Below are 22,494 nucleotides of genomic sequence, written 5' to 3' on the forward strand. Positions count from 1 at the left end.
ACACAAATGATATACAATGCATGCATGCATATAATGAACTAATCAAACCACAAGCAGTCAAAAACCACACAAATATCATAAAGGGATGGAGATGCAAAATCAAACTATGTTTAACACAGAAAATGTGCCAGAATCCTCAAATCACAATTCTCTTAGTGGAGTAGGCGTGTGTACATGCAGAACTGTGTGTTTCGTAGTAAGAATACAAGTAATTGGGTGGCATGATACAAGTGAGGAAATGATCCGCTGAGGAAAGATCGTGATCCTACATACTGAATGCAACAAAATAAAGTACAATGCAATGAATGCAATGGATATAGTGAATAAGGCGCGTGGCCAAATCACATCTTGCCTAGAAAAGGCATAGACACAAAACAGACCACGTCTAACACAAAAAAGGTACTGACACCCTCAGAACACAATTCTCTTAGTGGAATAGGCGCGTGCACATTATCATAGAACAATGCTTCAACGAAGGAAATGCATGAGCACATGCCAAACCAAGCTTAACATGGAAATCATGCATGATGATAAAACGGTATGATGCAATAGATGTAACAGATATTGCCAGTAGATGCAAAGGGTGACATACTCCATCCATGCTGGAATCGTGAGAGGAGGAAGAACGAATCCCAAACACGCTGAAATCGTGTAAGGAAGGGGACACTCAAACCACGCTGAAATCGTGAGAAGAGGTCCGAAGAAAAGCAATCAGGAGCACACTCATGCGCAACTTGAGATAACTTCCAAACACGTTGAAATCGTGTGAGGAAAGAAACACTCTAACCACGCTAAAATCGTGAGAAAAGATCCGAAAACAACTACTCAGAGGCGGACTCGATGCAACCTGAGATAAATTCCAAACATGTTGAAATCGAGTAAGGAAATGAGCACTCTAACCATGCTGAAATCGTGAGAAGAGATCCGAAAACAACTACTCAAGGGCGCACTCGACGCAACCTGAGATAAATTCCAAACACACTGAAATCGTGTAAGGAAATGAGCACTCTAACCACGCTGAAATCATGAGAAGAGATCTGAAAACAACTACTCAGGATTGGACTCGACGCAACCTGAGATAAATTCCAAACACGCTAAAATCGTGTAAGGAAAGGAGCACTCTAACCACGTTAAAATCGTGAGAAGAGATCCAAAAACAACCGCTCAGGTGCGCACTCGACGCAACCTGAGATAAATTACAAACACGCTGAAATCGTGTATAGAAAGGAACACTCTAACCACGCTGAAATCATCAAAAAAGATCTGAAGAAAAGCAATCAAAAGCGCACTCATGCGCAATCCTGAGATAACTTCCAAACACGCTGAAATCGTGTGAGGAAAGGAACACTTTAACCACACTGAAATGGTGAGAAGAGATCCGAAAACAACCGCTCAGGTGCGTACTCGACGCAACCTGAGATAAATTCCAAACACGCTGAAATCGTGTAAGGAAATGAACACTCTAACAACGTTGAAATCGTGAGAAGAGGTTCGAAGAAAAGCAATCAGGAACGCACTCATGCGCAACCTGAGAAGAGCCCTGGGGGACAACGATCCTAAACGCTACTCAACGTAAAAGGATAAATGATACAAGATAACACAAGATGCAATAAGTGCGATGATATGATACATGTTACAAGCAATGTAGTGCATGATGTTTAAGGAATACAATAAACAATCAAAGCGGTACTTTAGAAAGCACCTCATGGGGCGAGTGGCGATGAACCGCTCTACTCTAACGGGGATCTCCCTTTGTGTGCTTCAAACTCTTACCTTTAACTCACAGCTCAAAGGTCCTGAAATGCTGACAAGAGGTAGCCTCTGCATGTAGAACCCACAGATGTCGCTTGTTTTCCTGATCATATTCACAACTTTCCCTATTCTCCAACGGGGTGACAGACTAGGTTAGTTCAGTATCCAGAATTGAGGCGCATACACGGTACCTCAACCTATGGGGCTTCCATATAGATTTCAAGTCGGGGATACACCCCTGGGTATTTAAACCAAACTTTAGTCTCGGAAATTCCAAACACTTGCGTTTTAGGCATCAGCCATTCGAACTCTAGTTTTCACCGTCGCAGTTGGTCTCCTAGGAACTCATTGCAAACACATCCAAGATGCCCCTGGCATGGAATAGAACTTAGGGAGGGCACTTCTGACCTCCATTTTGGCTTGAAGCAGGCGTGATCTTGAGCTTGAGGTAGAGGCACACTCATACTTCAGAGCATTGACAAGGCCTGAAGAGGCACATTCGGAATGCAATCTCGGAATTTGCTGAAGTTGAAACACACTCAGATGTTCCGCATTTTCCCTTTTTTCTTTTGCTTTGTAGTCTGGAACCTATATAGCTTCAGATAGGTCCTTGTTCTATTGCTCTCTCATGACCTGGGTTGAACCCTGCAGTTTTTTTAAAAGAACAAAACCTGTTTTGCACATATGTGAAGAACGATACTGCACTCTGAGCACAAAACGATTCACTTTTGAAATTAAGAAATGAGTTCTTAACTGGGTATTGAGCCTACAACTGAACACAGCACACTACGACTCAACAAAGGAAAACAAAGGTAAAACAACCTAAACACATCTATTGACACTCGAAACAACTCAAAACAAGAATCAAGACAAATAAAAACACACACACACACAACATTCAGATGTGTCCCAATGGTGAGAGACCTCTCGGTTCACGGGGAGCCCACAACTTCTCCAAGTATTGTTTCCCATCCTTTCTTATTTGTGATTCTCATATCACTCTGGCACTCAATCTCTAATTTTCTGAAAAGCCATTTTTCTCACTTTTTCTCTCAACGCACATCTCTCTATTTTTCAATCTCTTTTATTTTTTATCCCTCTTTTGAGTGGTTGACGAATAAGCTGAAAGTTGTGGGCTCTTGCCCCTGTTATTCTGCCAGATTCTCTTTCTTTCGCTCACAGCTAGTAAGCTCTCTCACAGAGGGGGTTGTGATGCGACTGTATGTGCAACAGATCTGCAACTGACATCGGTTGACGATGCCCCTGGCTAGTATGGATGTGATCAGACCTGCCCAGATAAGGGAGTGGAATATCCTGCTCCCTTCTAGCTTGTGTTTTGCACTTAGCTCGATACCTCATTGTTTAGAGGATGAGAAAGCTTTCGACCCTCTGCTGTTAGCTTCAGTTGTGCCATTTTTGGCTAGTATGGTGCCCTTTCTGGCAAGTATGGTAACAACGGGAAAAAGACAGAAAACCTGACACAACTATGCCCCTAGTTCATCATTTTGACTATTTTTTTTTTTTTGGCTTCTGCTAAAACATTTTTGACTAACATGAGAACTAGATTAACATACTTGTTCGATTTTCTGATTTGAAATCATGCAAGTCAGGTTGTGAGCACTGAAAATTTTCCTTCTTTGGGTCCAAGAAATGGTCCAGTTTTGGAAAAAAGGGAATAATTTTCGAGAAAATTAGTCAACTTCATTAAAAATCCTCAAAACTATTTTTGCATTTGGCCACTGCTCAACCAACATAGAATTTACTCTTGAGATGTACAACCTCAGATCTGAACTTGAATTATCTTGCAGCTGAATCTTCTAACTGTGTAGGACAACCGAGTCTGAACGAAGATGATCATGAAGATGAGCCAATTCACATGGATGAGATAGCCGAGTTGAACAAGGATAAAGCAATCAACATGGATGAGCCAAGTAGTCTGAAAATGATTGGGGCCGAACTTCAGGATGAAGTTGCCTACGTATCTCAAACATGGGAATTAGGCCATACGTAGTTCCGGGTTGAGGTCCACTCGGGTGTTAACACTCTCCTTTTACGCTCTAACTTTTGCCAAGGCCGCCCTTCTAGGTTTTCAACCTTGTGAGCTCTGTTCTTCTTTTCTTTTCATTTCTTTCATTTCTTTTATTTTTCTTTTCAACTTTTCTTTTTCTTTTCATCTTTTCATCTTTTCTTTTTCTTTTCATCTTTTCTTTTCCATTTTTCATTTCTTGTTCTTTTCTTCTTTTTCATTTTTGCATTTCTTTTCATCTTTTTTCTTTTTCATTTGCTCTAACTTTTGCCTGGGTCGCCCTTCCGGATTTTCGGCCCAGCGAGCCTCTCAATGATAGAAAGGTGTAACTTTGTCCATGTTGATTGGCCATAGGATCTCTTAGCCATCTGAATCCAGGAGAATGGCTGCTGTTTGCTGCTGATGTAGGAGTCCATCCAATGGGGGCGGAATTTGCCCCTAGTGTTATGGATAGGAACTTGATTGTCCTTCAGCAATAAACTTTCTTCTTTCAAATTCTGGGATTTGGCTTTCTTGCCAGTCTTCATTGGTTTGCGAAATGGACCATCTTTGAATCTTTGAGCACATCTGACATTTTTGCCCCTAGTTCAAGGGCTACTTCTGATCTAGCTTTGCAAGCTTCCTTTGATTAACCTGACCTTCTTGCCCCTAGTTCGAGGGCTGCTTCAAATCTGGCCTGGCGGGCCTCCTTGGATGTCATACGACCTGATTGCCCTTAGTTCATGGGCTGCTTCAAATCTGGCCATACAAGTCTCACATTGTGGTTGACCGTTGAACATTCTGAGTCAAGGTTCACGGTTTGAAAGCAAAAGGGGTCGAGTCTCGAGACTGAGAGCGATCCTATGCTACACAATCTCAAGATCAATTCCATACATGTCTTCGTAGGACCACGCAAAACATCTTTTTGAAATATTTTAGTCACTCGCGCTGAAGACAATGTAGAACCAATCTGGATCAAGCCAGGATCCTTCTCAGTACTCACATTAACAAACATGATCTCATTCATTAAGGGCTTAGCATGCCTCTCCTCCTCTCAATTGATCAAATTTTTACAAATCTCGAGGAATTTCTCCCTCTTTGTTTTCATCACAGTGTTCAAAAAGTTTTTGAAAAATTTAGGTCAATGCAATGATTTCAAGGCACAAAAAAGTAGGTGAAAAGCATTGTCGTTTCATTCAAATTTTCTAACACAGTTGGCGCAATGGCAGAAATAGACACAAAAGGGTGAAAATTACTATTGTTTCATTCAGATCTTCTGGTACAACTGGCTCAATGGTAGAAACAGACTTCAAAGAAAATGTGTAAAAGACAAACACAAAACAAAATAGTGATGCCCGGGGTAACACACCTGAGATCACCGGACTCTAACACAATAGAACTGACTCGATATAACAAGACAGACTCAACTGTCTCAGTACAAAAAGACTTACTCAATACAACACAACAAGACTGACCCAACACCTAAGTTAGAAAGTACAATAAACAACATTTGCACATTGCTCAAAACAGTGCGTGCCATCCGTCACATCTGGAGTAAACTGAGTGCCATTAACAGGTGGTTCATCCCCCGATCACATAGTCACATTATCCCCCACATTCATCGATCCAGTGCCGATAGACTTTGCAGGACTTGGTGTGATGATGACCTCGTTATCAATCAGATCTTGTATTTCATGGCGAAGACGAAAACACATGTTAGTGTCATGGCCGGCTTGTTGATGGAAGGCACAGTACTTGGCAGCATCATGCTTGGCCAGGAGGGAATCCGGGAGAGGCCGAGGCTCAAGGGGTTTGAGATAGCCCTTTTCTATAAAGACTTGGAGAACTTTGGACAAAGTCATGTGGAGGGGATAAAAGACCCTCTGGCCTCAGGGTAGGTACTTTGAGGTTTGTGAGGTGTTGGATGTACCAGCAAAAGGGTTGGTAGGTGTTGGCTGGGTTTGATGATCTCTTCTAAGTGTAGGATTGGAGTTGAAAGGGGTGTTTCTGGTACAACATCCCTTTTTCTGGCTTGCCCCTTGATTTAGAATGCCTCCAACTTGAGCAACAAAAGTGTCATCCACAGTCTTTGCAACAACTGCGAGCACTTGCTGTTTGTTCATCCCTTCTGCTTTCAAAGCCTCAGCAGCCCACTGAAGGTGTTCACGGGGACCAATGCCTGCCCCTACCTTGTTCTTACCACTTGCCTTTACTTTGCCAAGGGATTGGCCTTCTTCCAATGCAGTCTGTCCCAAGATTGGGGAACTTTTTGACATGAAATCCCTGGTATGTGATGTGGTTGATGATGGAGCCAATATCCCAAAGACTAAATCTGCCACAGTTCTTAGAAGATCTTCAATCATTCTCATTAGCTCAGAAGTAGTGGGTTCATAGGTTTGAGATGATTGGGGTTCAAGTGCATCCATTATGCACAAGTCCGTACTTTCTGGAATGAACACCTCAGGCTTCGGTAAATGGGCTGGGCTGATGTATGTACTGGGGTCATAGGTGGATGGCAGTATATGGATTAGATTGAGATGTAGAGGTGACGGGTCAGTGGTGGCCCGAGGTCCTTTTGGTGGAGCCATGATCTCTTCATCAATAAGATCCTAAACCTTATGACGGAGATGGATGCAACGGTTCGTATCTGTAGACGTCCCCGAACATCCCGAGAGGATGAGTCCCGTTCTGTTCATTTGGGCTCACTACAGTTCAGACTCTCAAATTGTCACGGTTCTAAATCTGAACCAAAGAGTCCAAATCCGGCAGATCGTTTTGAGAAAACGGATTTTTTTAGAAAAAAGTGCCAAACATGGACTGCTTTGCCAGATACAGAGTCGCCACCTAAATATTTTATTTTGAGGGAAATTTAGGAAACCCTGACTCGTTGCCTAAGGCCACGTGTCCGTCATCACCAAAGTTGCCTCAGCTCGGGACCTTGGGTACGATTGGGAAAGGTCACTTCGTGAGCACCCTCGCTCGCCCGATCAAAGATCGGCCTCTACTAACCATGATATCGAGTTTTGAAAACATTATACGTTCTTATTCCGGTTATTAGCCTAGATTTACTATGTGATGCGCACAGCATACAAGTATAGACTGGGTCGCCTGAATTGGAACAAAACATTTCATGTTTGTTTATTTGAAAATGGTTTGATGGTGCTACCCGCAAGTAGGCTAAGACGTGGATTTGCCACCCTCGGATGGGCTTAGAAAACATGATTTTGCCACTATCTAGTGGGCTTAAAACTCACAGTCAACGAATTGTTCCAATTCAAATAACCCAGCCTTCACCCACAGGCATTCAGGCAGTTTATATCACATAAGCACATAGTCTCATGGTAAGCATGTTATTATGGCAGTCACTCACACGCGTCCAAGCCAAAACAGAAGCTGATTAGAAACCCATGCATGATCCTAACTATACAGAAATGCCTAATGCAACACATGGAAGATGCAACTAAGATAGGCTCAGCTATTCTAAAGATGGCATGCGAAATGCTACAACTAACAAGTATTCAATTCGGAATTGAAATGTAATGTAGTTAGTATGATGCGCCGAGCTCGGTGCATGCAAAATAGATGAATGAATGCAAACATGCTATCATACTGTATGTTAATTGAAACATGCCCTAATCTAACCATCATAAGCGGGTAAATAAAAGGGAGAAAGACGTGGGGTTGGAAGACATACATCACACACACGCACACTTATTACAGTTGTGCCCTCACTCGGAGGGTCCGAATAAATAATATACAGTCTCGAATAAATAGTATAGTCCGAATAAGTACAAAATCCTAATTAATTAGTAAATTAATCTAGGAAAGCAGTAAATTGCACGCAAATCCGTGGACCGCCTCAGCTCTGTTCCGAATGATGGATGATGCATGCTCGAGTTGCCTTGTGCGGAAATCCATTGCGATGCCCCGGTTCGCCTCTGTTTGCAATTGTTCTTAGGATGCGTGCCAAGCTCCGGAAGCCTGTCGATTTCTGATTTGCTGCAACAGAGAGCAACACAGGGGCATGGCAAAGTATTTTCACAAATGTATGCATGACTACTCTTCAGGGAGTGTAGTCCTCGATCCTCGTGCCACCAATCACGCATCTCGATGCATGATGGCCGAGGAGTCGATTTGCATAACTCAATATGAAATGAATGCGCATATGGACACAACAAGGCCTAAACTCCATCATGGATAATCCGGAGTGTCGGCGACAGGGAATTGAGACACGTTCCGTCACTCGTAGTACGAAACGTCCCTCGTTTCCTATGCTTAGGCTAACTCCTATCCCAAGCACTATGCAATATGCATGACATGCATGAATGCGATCCTAACATGCATCCCAGCATACACAATGCTATGAAATGGCATACACAATGCACGATGTAACGAGGCATACACAATGCTCTGACAAACAACCTAGCATACACAATGCTACGAAATGAAATGGCATACACAATGCACGATGGACTTACACCAACATGAGTGAACCTCAGCCACACTCACATCAGTATCCATTAGGTGAAAATGAGACTATCGAAATGCGTGCACATATGCACACAAACCGAGGACCGAACCTAAGGCATAGTATGCAACTCTAACAAGGCATGGCAAGGCATGAAATATGGCATACAAGCATGTAATTTCCAGCACTAAAATGTGATGCAAAATGGTCCCGAAACATGGAAACATGGCACCCGATGCATGGAATGGTCCCGAAACACAAAACTAGGCACATGCATTGACCTATAGCTCTACAAAACATGCATTATTTGATCATGAAGCATGAAGATAGAACCAAGGCAGTCCCAAAACATGAGCATTTCTAGTTCAAAGCATGGCCAAAAGATGCTAACAAGATGGACTAAAATAGCATGCAACTTTGACTAGCAAACATGGGTTACATGGCGTGTGCATGAATTAGGTGAGAACTCATCAAACCAGAAAAAATCAGTGAATAAAGCATGCCAAAATATGCCCAAATAAGCATGGAAATGCAGCCAACACATGCACAAACGAGGGGCTCCTTTGGAAGGGCATACAAGGGGTTATTAAGCACATACATCAAGGACACTTAGCATGGAAAAATTAACTCTGGAAATCAAATATGGTAGCCCTAAAACTCACCAAATTGGCCCTGAAATCAATCAACAAAGCATGCAAGATAGGGCCTCTTTGGAAGGCCAAAATGACCATCAAACAAAACAAGGTGAGAGGGGGTCACCCCCCTCTGATTTCGAGGCTCGAAAATGCATCAAAGCCACTAAAAATTCATTGGATTTCAGTGGCTAAGAGGCCAAACCATGGCCAATACAAGTGCTCTAATGCATAGCCCTAATCATGAAAGAATGAAGCATGCATAGGGGAAGATGACTCCAAACAGAGAATAGACCTTAATCAAACATGAATATAATGTCAAAACAAGACTTTTTTCAGTTTAGATCGAGGTCCGAAAAGGCTCACAAACAAGGCTAATATATCATGCAAAAACAGCCCTAAAAGAGAGAATGAGCAAACAGGGAAGTAAATGATTTCAAACAAGAAAGATCCCTTCGACAAAGTTGAAGAGGGGCTCAAAACAAGATACTTTAAATTTTATGGAAAATCTCAAATATGCTCACAAGTAAAGCTAAAATATGATGCAAAAATGGCCCTAAAAGAGAGATAGAGAGCTAGAGGTAGTAGCTGGCCTCAAACAGTGAAGAGCCCTTCAACAAAGTTGAAGAGGGGCTCAAAATAAATCACTTTACAGTTTGGCTCGAAGCCCAAAAATGCTTTAAAACAGGGCTAACATATCATGCAAGAAATAGCCCTAAAAGAGAGATAAAGGGAAAGGGGTAGCAGGTGGCTTCAAACAGAGAAAAACCTTGATCAAACATGAAGATGAGCTCAAAATAAGACTATTTCTAGTTCGGGTCGGAGCCCAAAAATGCTTGCAAGTATGGCTTATAAATGAAGCAAAAGAATGCAAGTTTAAGGGAAATAGGTGCTTACCCTTGAAGAGCAGTAAATCAGCAGCTTTTGGACCAAATTTTTGAACTTTCAACCTCTTCAAATGTCCTCCCAGATGCTGGAATGAGTGATGGAGGTGTTATGCTATGGCTTGGTGTGTAAATGGTGAAGAACCAAGGTGTTTGGAGGCTTGGATGAGAGAGAGAGGGAAAGTTGTATACAAAAGCTCCAAGAGGGTTTTTTCTAACCCCTCAAAATGGAGGTGAGGTGCTGGCTTTATAGAGGAGAGGCCAAGGGAAAAGGGGGGAAAAACCAATTCAAATTTCCCCCCAAAAGGGCAGCCCCTCGGACATTGGGTCAAGTGCAGAATAGCTGGCACAGTTGAAACACACTCAGGAGGGCAAAAATGGCCGACCAGGTTCAAAAGGTTCAGGTGGCCTGCCGGCCAGGAAAGGTGGCCGGCCGACCAGGTCAAAAGGGTCAAGGTGGCCTGCCACCGCCTAGGATGAAGCCCTGGAAGTTAGCTTTCCAATGCCGCAAACCTTGCATCAAAATTCCTCCTGTGCACAAAGTTATGCCTGTTTTGGTGAAGCCGCGCAGATTCGGTCCAAACGGATTTCAACCAACCATATCTCCTCCACCCGGACTTGGCTCTAGGAGATTCTTGAGTGAAAAATGAAGCCCCGGAAGTAAGCTTTCCAACGGTGGTGGCCCCATATCTTAATTCCTCCTGTGCAAAGAGTTATGCCCGTTTTGGTGAAGTCGCGCAGATGTTTTCCTCCTTCCTGAATTCATGCTGAATCACTTTTGACCAAAAAAAGCTGGTTTTTCAGAAAAATTGTTGGCCTCCCACTCTCCTACAACCTTTCTAACAATGAAAATAAGGTCTCCACCAAAAATGAACCAAGACGGATGCAAAACGGAGGTTCGGGGGCCGAAACACGCAGTTCGGGGCCCCGAAAATAGGCTGTTAGGCACCGGATGTGGCGTTTGATCACGAAGTTGGTCTCTTGGACCACAGTGTCCCTAAAAAGGGAGGAAATAAGGTGTATGCCAAAAATCAGAGCAAACAGAGGTGGTTAAGTGGTCCCGAACTGAGGCACACGGTCGACGGCTCCGAAAAACTGGAAACCGGGCTCCAAACGGGAAAAATGGCCTACGACCATGAAACGTAGCCTACGGCCACTGAGAGATGATCTACGAGACCTCTCCCTCCCTTCAGGAAGAGAAAACGAAGAAAACGGGACCTGGTTCACAAACCGAGGCAAGGTACAAAAGAGTCCGGAAGTCCGGAGGCAAGGCTTGCAGCCAAGACTCCGCAACCTCAGAACGAGCACAATATGCGACATCACCAAGCGCTCAATCAGTAACGTCTGAGTCTGAAGGTAGGTCAAAAATGGGGTGTCTGTAGTATCATGACAGTGTTGTTGATGATAGGCATAGTATTTAGTTGGGTCATATCTTGGTGGAAGAGGATTTGGAAGGGGTTGAGGTTCTAGGAGCTCTAGGTGCCCTTCTTCTCGTTGCATTTTCAAAGCTTGAGAGAGACTCATGTAAAGAGGATTGAACTTTCGGGCTTAGGGCCGATTTGAAGTGGTTGGTTTTTGGCCATTAATAGAAGTGGTAATAGTGTCTACTTCTGAGCATTTCGCAACTGTGCTACCATTAGTAGTAGCATTGGAACTGCGAGCAACATTCTTCTTCAAAGGCTCATCTTCTTCCATAAAAATCCCTTGTCTGAGGGCATCCTCGATTTGAACCCCCATTTGATGAAGGTCTGAAAAAGCAAACAGAGGTAGAACAATCATCTTTTGTAGTAACTTGCCATGTAGATTCTGAACAATCTTCCTGATCTGATCTTTGTCGGAAGGCCTTATAGTCATCATCGAGGCTTTTGCTCTCCATCTGGTTACGAAATCTGAGAAACCCTCATTTGGCTCTTGACGGGTGACTTCGAGATCACGAGTTGTGACCTCGATCTGTGTGTTGTAGGAGTATTGAGCAATAAAGGCCTCAGCCATCTCTTCCCAGTTCTGTTTCACAGAGTTCTCCAATTTAGAATACCAGATTACGGCTATCCCATACATGGTTCGGCCGAAGAGAGACAACTTCTGGGCTAGGGTCAAACCCATTGGCCTTAGGATATCAGAAAACAGATGGAGATACACCATTAGGTCTCCAGAGCCATCGAAGCAGTTGATATGCGGCATTTTAAACCGCTCCGGTAAGGCAACTGCAGATTCAATATACCTGTCCTCTAAATCTAGGATAGAGTTCACTTCCCGTGCTTGTTTGAATAAATTCTCCAGTTTATTGGCCTTAAGTACAGTTGGGTCAACCTCATATTCAAACGGAGCTTCGGTTTAATAGACAAGGACTTTAGAGGCCTATTCTGGGATTGGCTCCGCCGGATTGCCTTGAATCTCTTGGACATTAGCAATATAGGCAGTGGCTTCGGCTGTCAGGTCACCCGTGGAAGGTGTATGAAATACAAAAGCCGCGGTCGGCTGTGGCTGTTGTTATTATAGCCAGGTTATCATTTCGGCCTAACGAGCCGTGACTTCAACCTAACGGACTACATCCTGTTGCAATGCCTCGATTGTCTATTACAGGTGTTGTATCTGTTCTTCGACACTAGCTGGGGGATATTGAGCCATGGGAATGGGTGATTGATCTCGTGTTGAGCTGAATGCAGACAACTGTTCCCAGACCAGACTAGACCCGGGTGAATTGAAGTGTGACTGCTGTAGAAACTGCACTGGTGAATTCTGCATCAATTTCCTTCGTCTTGTAACTGGTGCGGGTGAGGTAAACACAGGTTGCTTCTAAACCAATTCTGACTTGACAAAGTCTATCGATACAAATCCAGAGTACCCGAGGGATGTTGGAGCCTTCTGAAGCTATGGTTCCAGGACTACCTTGCAAAAGAGAAAATAGGCAACATCTCAGCCTGATTTCACTAAAACAGGTATGAGCATAACTGAATGATTGTGCTCTCTACACTGAAGTCTACCCCAAAACAGATACCAACTTGGCAACTAATATGCATATCCCTGTACAGATTCACTTTAAAGCACATATCAGTTAATTGGGAGCCAAAACACCCCTATGATGGGGTAGGGTTTCCCTGTCCTAATTTTGTCAGGAGCTAGGGATTTACTACGTACGCATGCAGTTTCATACAATCCTGCATTCGGGTGAGCATCATATCCTAGTTGGGAACAGTCTCTATGGCTTCCGATATGCAACTAGGCCGATTGGTCAAAAAGGTGCCTCAGCAGGACCACCTAATATACCTCTCGCACCTAACACCAAAAAGTGAGAGGAGGATCAAACGGTATAGCGGTGATCCAGATCCAAGGTTTGTGTTCCCATTGTGGCAAAGCCCGCAACCGGTCAGCCTTTTGGCAAGCTTTTCCAAGCGAGCCTCTGGCAAACCGTTCAGGAATAGCAGATGGCAAACACTATGACTTAGGCGCACCTATGGAAATGCAATGCAAAGAAACACATAAATGTAAATAAAACAACATATCATGAGTTCGAGTCAAGTTCTCTAAATCCCCAGCAGAGTCGCCAGAAACTGTAGACTCGACTTTCTTCGTGCGCACCCCTTTCGAAGAGGTGCGAATTGGTCTTCTACAGTTCGAACTCCTGTCACGGTTCTGAATCTAATCCCACAAAGTGCAATGTGAGACTGATAAACACCAAAGAGTCCAATCCAGCAAATCATTTTGAAAAATTGATTTTAAAGCAAATAATGCCAAAATTGGACTACTTTGCCAAATTACAGAGTCGCCACCTAAATATTTTATTTTTGGGAAATTTAAGAAACCCTGACTCGTGCCAAAGACCACGTGTCCGTCATCACCAAAGTTGTCTCGGCTCAGAAACTTTGGTATAAGAGGGGAAGGTCTTGAAATTAGCACCTCCGCTCGCCCGATCAAAGGATCGGCCTCTACTATCATGATATGATGTTTGATAAACACATGTGTTCTTATTTCGATTATTAGCTAACTTTACTATGCGATGCGCACAACATACAAGTATAGACTAAATCGTGAGAATTGGAACAAAACAACTCATGTTTGTTTGTGAAAATGGTTTGAAATTTCCACTCGTGGGCTAAAACGCGGATTTGCCACCCTCAAGTGAGCTTAAAACATGATTTTGCCACTTCGCAAAGTGGGCTTAAAACTCACATTTATCGAATTGTTCCAATTCAAGCAACAAAGCCTCCATCCACAGGCATTCATGCAGTTAATCACTTAAGAAAATAGCTTTATGGCAAGCATGCTATCATGGAAACACTCACACTTATGCAAGTATGCTAAAGCGTAAAACTTACAGTGTACTCTAAGCCAAGAAAGAAAACAAAGTTAGAAAAATGAATGATTCCTAACTATGTTAAGATGCCTAATACAACACATGCAGTATGTAATTAAATAGGCTCGGCTATCTAAGATGGCATATGAATACAATAATTTGATACACGTATTCAAATAAGTGTATTGAAATAGACAATGTAGTTTGAATGATGCGTCGAGCCCGGTGCATGCAAGACAAATGAATGATGCCCAAATGCAAGCATAAGGTATGCTAATCGAAACATGATCCCTGATCTAACCATCGAAAGCGGATAAATAAAAGGGAGAAAGAAGTAGAGTTGGAAGACATGCACACACGCACACACGCACGCACACTTATTACAAAATTATACCCTCGCGAAGGAGGGTCCGAATAAATAAGCTAAGCTATTCTAAGCTAGGCTAATTAAATTAATCTAATTGAACTAATTAGACAAATTATTACAAAAAAACTAATTAACTATGCTAAGCTAATTAATTATTACAACACAATTGAATTTGAATAACTAGCTATACTAAGTTAATTAAGTACATTATTCAAATCAAATAATTAGCTACAACTAACTAATTAAAATGAGTAAAGCGGCCTCGCAGGTGAGAGAGATATGCATGCACGGTTGCCTTCCTCCCAAAAATCCATTATTTTGCCACCAACTACCTCTGTTTGCATTCACCGTGACTTCTGAACATTGAACCAACATTCCAGACTGCTTCTGCCTTAAAACAAGATCATTTTGCACCAAAGCTGGACTGGTGGCTGGTCGGCCACAAAAAGTGGCTGCCGGCCACCTCAACTAGCCGACCAGCTAGTGAAAGTGGTCGGTCAGCTACCCCAAGTGGCCGGCCGGCCACCTGCTTTTCTAAACTTCTGTTTTTGCTGCAACAGAGAACAACAGAGGCATATCAATGTATTTGCAAGGAAATGTATGTACTGCCACTCTCCTCATCATGTCTCAAGCTTAAAGGAGCATGGCACTTGGCTCTCAAGCCATCAATCAAGCATTTTCATGCATGATGGCCAAAGGACCAAGCTTGAACAAGCTTAATTACTACAAGAATTTACACATTTGGCGACTAATTTTGCCGACCAAAAAAATTTTTGTCGCAAAAAAATGATATTTGGCGACCAAATATTAATTAGTCGCGAATGATCATTGTTTTTGGCGACCAAATATTATTGGTCGCAGAAGGTTATATTTTGGCGACCAAAAAATGAGTTGGTCGCAGAAAGTGGTATACTTTTCCCGACTAACTACAAATTTGGTCGCGGAAGGTCACATATTTTTTGGCGACCAAAAATTTGGTCGCCAAAAATTTATTTTCAGCAACCAAAAAAAATTGGTCGCCAAATTTGTACTTTTAGCGACTAATATTTTAGTCGCCGTTGATTGAGATTTGGCGACTAAAGAAATTTGTCGGCAAAGGTACCTTTTCTGCGACTAATGTGGTCTTTTGGTCGCCAAAAGTTTGGGAGGAAAATTTGAAACTTAGTGGGGCGGGAATTGAATTTTTTTTGCGACAAAAAAATTTGGTCGTCATTTACAAAACGACGTCGTTTTGTACCATGAAAGAAGAAAAAAGAAAAAAGAAAAAAAAAGAGCCCTAATCTCCATTGTCGACTATCTCGCTCTGTGCCTCGGTCCACCCTCTCCCTCTCTGTGTTCTTTCTCTCAATCGGTGCCCTCAATTGGTCCCCACTCTGTCTAGCTCACCGAAGTCCCTCACCACCGTTGCTCACATCCGTCGCACATCGTCACCGCCGCAAATCGCCATCGCCCTCTATCTTTCTCTCACACAGATGGAGCGATTGCTGGGTATTCGCTGCTGTGGTTGTTGCTAGGTATTCGCCAAAAGCATACATATGCATACGGTACTGTGATTTTTGCACTCTCTATCGTCGGTTGAAGACATTGTTTACTGGGCAATGCTGGTTTCTCCCTTCTACCTGGTCCTCTGTCGAACGGGTATCCAGAAAGATTTTTGGGAATGTCTTTCCTGATGTTGTTGCAGAGAGAAGTGCCCTAATTCAGGAGTGTTTACGATCCATTCTGCACTCCAGGTTTTCATCCAGCCTGGTCCTCTGTCTAGTTAGCCATAATTTAATTTATTATTTATTTATGAATTATTTATTTATTCATTGACGATTCCAGGGTAATTTACTAATTGGTTTTAAATCCTGATATGTGCTTCAGTTATATTCTTTTTGACATATCTTTTGAGCCACAACATCAGCAAAAAGATATGGCAATCCCTGATTCTTCTTTGCGAAGCTCATTTTGCAATATTGTACATTATTCAGATTGATCCTGTCTCCAATTATTTGGAGCAAACAGGGTCGTTGAGCCTGGAAATTATATCTCAGTTAGGTATGCTTGTATGTTACTGCTTTTAAGAGGACATGGTTATGCTTTTAATAATTGTTCCTCAAGGGAAAGTTAAATTTTGTACAATTGTATACATTTCACTTTCTTTCTGTTTTTATGTTTTTTTTTTTTCATGTGGTACTTAATCAACAAAACTTCTATTTGAAATGATGTAGGACTCCTTGAAAGTGACAGTTCTTGGGATTTCTTGGAAATAGCTTTGCTTGTATGCTTATGTGCAGTTCATAACCATGGTTTTGAAATGTTATTTTCATTCTCGGCAATAGTGCAGCATGCCCCTTGCCTTCCATTTGGATTTAGCATCTTGAAAGCTGGTTTGAATAAATCAGTTCTATTGTCAGTTTATGCCTTATCAACCATCAGAGATAGTCATACCGATGGTTCTTATGGTATGCCTTTATTCGAAGTTTCACGGACTATTGGAATGACTTTTTATCTTTATCTTTGTCTTTGACTTTAGTCGGCAATTTTATTCAAAGATTTGGTATCATTTTCACCACAAAATGTTTGTTCCAATGAAGTTGAAATATTACTTGGTATATCAAAAACTGAAAAGGGTGGTTGTTAGACTTGAAGTTGAAATATTACTTGGTATATCTATCTATACATAATGCTATAATGAGTTACTGAGCACTTACACTAGCCAAGAGGCATATCAATGATTGCATTTGGTTTCTTCCCACTGAGTCCCCAACAAAGGCCAAAGTCTTACCTTTAACAAGCTCCAAGAACTGAACTGCGTTGAAGAGAGGTAACTCACATTCATCTGTTCTTTTAAAGGTTATGACATGACTTTTCATGTTAATATAATCATGATTTGTCCAATGAAGCTATAGCATGCCAAATTGGCATCAATTTAACACTATGGTTACCATTTGAATATGAAGCGTCTACACCTAGCATTGGGTAGATCGCATACAATAACTGTCTAAAGTCCATCCTATTTTTTGTTTATTTTTTCTAGAATAATCACATACACTTTTTTCATTGTAGATCTACTACTAGAAATTCAATATGTATTCTAGGTGTTTCAGATGCCTATTATATCTATTTTATGTCTCAAATTGGATGTCCAAACATATTTGCTCAATGCTCTGCACCGATAGCCAGTGAAATTGGTAGCCTATTCAATTTTCTACTTATATTTAACTGCTCTACAATATAATAAAAGTCCATGAATTATATTGAACTGTTCTGAAATACAACAAAAGTAAAGTTTCCTTATGGCATTTTCATGTTTTGGCTTAGATACCTATGTTCAATGAATGTTCTGCAGGCGTCGGCAACTACTGATGCAAGCTATGAGTTTGTGGTAACTACTACTCAACATTCTATTAGAGATGCTAATAACCCTGCTAGGTAACCCTCTAACATCAATGCCATTCCCTCCCTCCTCCCCACTATATGTAGTATTGTAATATTGACACTGTTTTTTATCTAAATTTTATGCTTTTGCATACTCCTCTCAATTGCAGAGGAGACCTTGACAGAGTTCCTTTCAAAGGTTACGGGAACTACTGTCGATTGGGTCCAGATGCCTGGGATGAAGGTTTTGAATTTGTCTTGTACCAATTATTAATATTTGGAAAATTTTCATTGATTCATTTTTGGTCTGTAACAAATGTGGAATTTATGTATCAAACTAAACTTTAGAAATTAATAATGATTTATTTTCCACAGTTTTCTCGACAAACAAACAGATGGTAATTGCAATTTTCATATATAATAGAAATAAGAAGAAAAAGATAATAGAAAAGAAAAGAAATGAACCTGAAACAGTCAGAGAGCACAGGAATTCCGCTGGTAGGCGATTTGGGTTGAAAAGAAGCAGAAAGAGGGAGACCGAAATCAATGTTTGAAGAAGAAGAAGAAGAATTTTATTTTTTATCAGAAAGAGGGGCAACGGAGGAGGGAGGTCTCTGCACACCACAAGGAGTTTAAGTGAAATTTGCCCTATCTTCTATTTCAATAATTAAGCAAAGCATTATTATAGTCTGTATGATATTGTTGTGTCCAAAATGAGAGTAATGCTAATATCACTCTTATTTTGTTAGATTGAGGCAGTTTAATTTAACTCAATGAGTTGCTGGACAAGTGTGCATGAATTACATAAGAAATATGTTCTTTTTCTCAGTGCAAAAGCATCAGTGAAGTTGGTCTTATTGGATGAAGCTGATGCCATGACAAAGGATGCACAATTTGCCCTTCGTCGAGGTAAAAGTATATTTTATGTTTGTTTATTTTTCTGCTCCAAAATATGATTATATTTATTTTATGTTTGTTTATTTTTTCATACACCTAGTTTTCCATGTTCATGTTGCAGTGATTGAGAAGTACACAAAAAGCACTAGGTTTGCACTTATTTGTAATCATGTCAACAAGATTATTCCAGCTCTGCAATCAAGATGTACTCGATTTCAGTTTGCTCCTCTTGATGCCATTAATGTCAGTGAGCGACTTAAACATGTTATTCAGGCTGACAGGTGAGTTCCATACAACTTTTTTGGGGGCAAGCTTATTACCAAACAGTTAAACTGCCCTGTATATTGTCATGGAATCATTCTTAAGCAACATTGCTTTTTATTATTATTATTTTTTCTTTTATGCCAAATAAGTTATTCCTTTTTTCTTTTCTTTTTTTATGACGGAAAATACATATCATGATCTGCCTTTTGTTGTTGATCAAAAAAAAATCTGCGTTTTGTTGTTTATAATTTGTTATAATGACTTGCAGCTGGTGTGGCATATGGCATTTGATGAGTGTTATTTATTGCAACATGAAAAGCTTTAATGCCACTTCTTGGATTATTCATGAATCCATTTTGCACTGACCAATTGTGTTAAGCTTGGGTTCCGACTTTTGTGTCTTTGGGGAATGGTCTCCCCCGTTTGGACTCTCATTTTGGTGATCAATCCAAAATTATCAAGAATACTCACTTTAACAATGTCATGGCCATCAATTTTCAGTGTTCCTTTGTCGCACTTTGTTATATTTAGGTTCTTCAAGGGGTTATTTGATAGCCCAACTTAACAGAGCCTACTTGTCTTAAAAGAGGCCTGCATGGGGTTTTTATTGCTTCTTTATGTGTGACAATTGCAATAATTTGAGCTCATCAACATGAGGAATAGCAGGTTACTTGGAAGGCTGCTATGTTATATTTTGCCTTGCTACCCTGAAAAATCAATAAGATGTGAAGCTATAGTTATCTTGATTTGGTTGTACTTCTGTAACTGGTGTTGTTGATTAATACTATATGATTTTGCTGAACTAGGCTTGATGTACCTGAGTGTGGCTTAAAGGCACTTGTACGACTTAGCAATGGTGACATGAGAAAGGCTTTGAACATTTTACAGGTTTTAAAATCTTTTACTCCTTGCTTTTGTGTCTGTGTGAGTGCTTGTGTGAGTGCTTGTGTGTATGATTACTTCCAGTTTCACAAAAATGCAGATTGGAGAAATTATAAGTGGGTATGATTCTATAATTTCTCTATATTACTAAATTAACACCAGAACCAGATCAATAACTACCTTGTATAAAATTTGAATAACTAAGATTCCCTTTCTTCCTTTTACCTCTTGACACCATGATTGTACTTCTCATATTCGTGGTATGATCGACTTATACCTCTATTCTTACACCCCTCCAGAATTTTTTTGTGTGATACACATTGCACAAAACACACCAATGGATTTCATTTTATCCATTGCACAAAACACATTGCACACATTTTTCACTGCTTTTCTATTGGAGCCATGTAGTTATGGTTGAATAGAATACCACCTTTTATTGTTGCTTTAGTCTCCACACCAAAAGCTAATTTAACCTACACACCAACAAATGTGGAGCAGATTACAAATTTTCATAAATCCCAATTCATTGATTTTGGTTAATTTATTGATTTTGGTTAATTTACTAATATTTAAGGATGATGTAGTTATCCAATTCATAAATCCCAAAGGTAACACCAACCATGGTTGTAAATCCTTTTATTTTGTCTTTTCATTTCTTATTTTTCTAGGTAACTAATAGGTTTTGTTTTTCTTTGTTGTTTGTTTCAGTTCAAGCTTCTATTGCAGCCAACACTTGGGTTGTTAGTGGTTCTCCTCAAACAAAGAGTATATTTTCCTCCCTTTCTAGTCGTCAATATGAAATACTATTCTCTACATAAATATAATTATGATAGCTCTCCCTTCTCCATTAATTAGAATTTGGCAAAGTTGGTGCACTAATGTTAGTTTTTCTCTCTTTTTATCTCTCTTCTCTTTCCCTTTGGTTTGTTTGTTTGTTTGTGGATAAAAGCTTTGATTTCCAACCAAGGAAGTACTCTGCTTGGTAATAGTGAATTTTAGAGGACAAGCTGTAAATGTGGTGGTTTTCTATTATATTTCTAGATTTCATATTTCTTAAATACTTTAATTTAATTTTATTTGTATTTTTTTACAACAAATTGGTGTTTACAAACTAACATAGAGCGTTTTATGCACAATGGCACAAAATAGGAGACTTATGCATAGTTACATAGTAAATGCGTACTTCTTAGGTGCATATGACCAAGTAAACGTGTTGGATGCTTATCTTAGGTCGAGTGTCTAACATGGGTACCTCACACATTTAGAAGGGTCCATGTAATATAGATTATAATAAAACATTTTTGAAAATAAGGTCTTCTGTACTTTGTTCCCAAGTAGTGCATCATAAAGCAGGAAAACATGATCCAGTGAAAACTACTTCTAACATTGCCTTGGTTGCAAAACTTGAGGGCAAACTGAATTGATATAGCTGTGTGTTAATGCATTCCTTCCTTTCTTTCCTTTTGTTTTTTAGCCTGCAGGAAGGGAAGGCGGTGTGGGAATTGGGGTTGGGGTTGCCTGGAAAAGTGATAAATAACTACATTGATTGGTTCAGTGGGCCTGCCTACACATGTAGAAAACATCCTGTGATATGTATTCTCTGCATTTTTGTTAAGCATCTCACGATTGTTGGTACTCTGAAACGTAATTGCCCGAGCAAGAGTCTTGACTGCACTGGAAACTTTAGATTATATTTGAGTTACAAAGGGTTTAGGTTATCCCTCCATTTAAAGAATCAAAGCTTAAAGCCCCACCAATCTGAAGAGCCCACATCAAGTATCTGGGCCAGGAAAAGATAGAAATGTCCAGCACCTTAAGAAGGGGCTGCAAATTCTTTAAATTTGACATCCTTGGGATGAACTGAAAATTCAATATATTTGTTTCTCCTCTCTTTTGACCCTTCCACCTGGTTATTTTTGGTAGCAGAGGCATATATTATTGCTTGTCCTTGAGCTATTCAATTATCTCTTCTAGTTCTCAATTATTAGACTAACCAGATTCTAATTGAACCACTAATTTTTTCCTTTTCCCCAGAGTTGCAAGACATTCTCCTTGGAATTATTAACCAATTGGGTATGTGCAGTTGTGTTTCTTATAATATCATTTTCTTTTATATTAAATGGATCTGTTTATTCTTAACACTGAAAAGATTCTCCTGATGTGTTTACTCACTGGATTTCCTTCTTTCAGGGCCCGATAACTTGGACAACTTGAGGAAGCTGGCAGAGCAGTTCCAGAAGCAGGCACCTGGTGCAGGTGCTGGTGCCGATGCAACTGCTATGCAAGAAGATGACGATGACCAGGTTCCGGGCCTTGTGGCTGGTGAGACCTTTGAAGCAGCTACAGAGGAGAGAAACTTAATTTTATTGAGACCTTGTGGCTCTTAGTTATTACAAGGAGGATTAAATATTTAGGTTCCACAAGGGAGGATTAAATATTTTTGGATGGATGTGTATGGATAACAAATATTAGTAGTTTTATTTGTTGATAGCTGCGCATGGATAACAAATAGTTATGTTTCAAATTGTTATGCTAGATGGATGTGACTTGTGAATGAAAGCTTAGAATAGTTGTATTGTGTCGAATGTTAATGAATTATGTATTGTGTCGAATGTTAATGATTCGGTTAATTTGAATGATGCTTTAAAAGTATAGGTTTATTATGGATTGAATGAATTATTAG

The 22,494-nt window shown here is 40.6% G+C and overlaps 1 protein-coding gene across 2 annotated transcripts; it reads left to right on the forward strand.

The window, feature by feature from the left end:
- Window positions 1-16,087: 16,087 nt before the first annotated feature.
- LOC114260047 (replication factor C subunit 5) lies at window positions 16,088-22,082 on the forward strand. Of its 2 annotated transcripts, XM_082878956.1 has the most exons (9): window positions 16,088-16,442; window positions 16,616-16,849; window positions 17,737-17,819; window positions 18,595-18,674; window positions 18,784-18,943; window positions 19,733-19,814; window positions 20,520-20,576; window positions 21,846-21,884; window positions 22,002-22,082. In XM_082878956.1, the coding sequence occupies exons 2-9, from the start codon at window positions 16,805-16,807 to the stop codon at window positions 22,023-22,025; spliced, it is 570 nt and encodes a 189-aa protein (XP_082735082.1). In that variant the 5' UTR covers window positions 16,088-16,442; window positions 16,616-16,804; the 3' UTR covers window positions 22,026-22,082. The 2 variants fall into 2 exon arrangements, with proteins under 2 accessions (XP_082735082.1, XP_082735081.1); XM_082878955.1 differs by lacking the exon at window positions 16,088-16,442 and having other exon boundaries at window positions 16,546-16,849.
- The last annotated feature ends 412 nt before the right edge of the window (window positions 22,083-22,494 follow it).

The sequence above is a fragment of the Camellia sinensis genome, chromosome 7, assembly GCF_055761805.1.
Source record: "Camellia sinensis isolate YWXY chromosome 7, ASM5576180v1, whole genome shotgun sequence".
In the NCBI taxonomy this organism is placed as follows: Eukaryota; Viridiplantae; Streptophyta; class Magnoliopsida; order Ericales; family Theaceae; genus Camellia; species Camellia sinensis.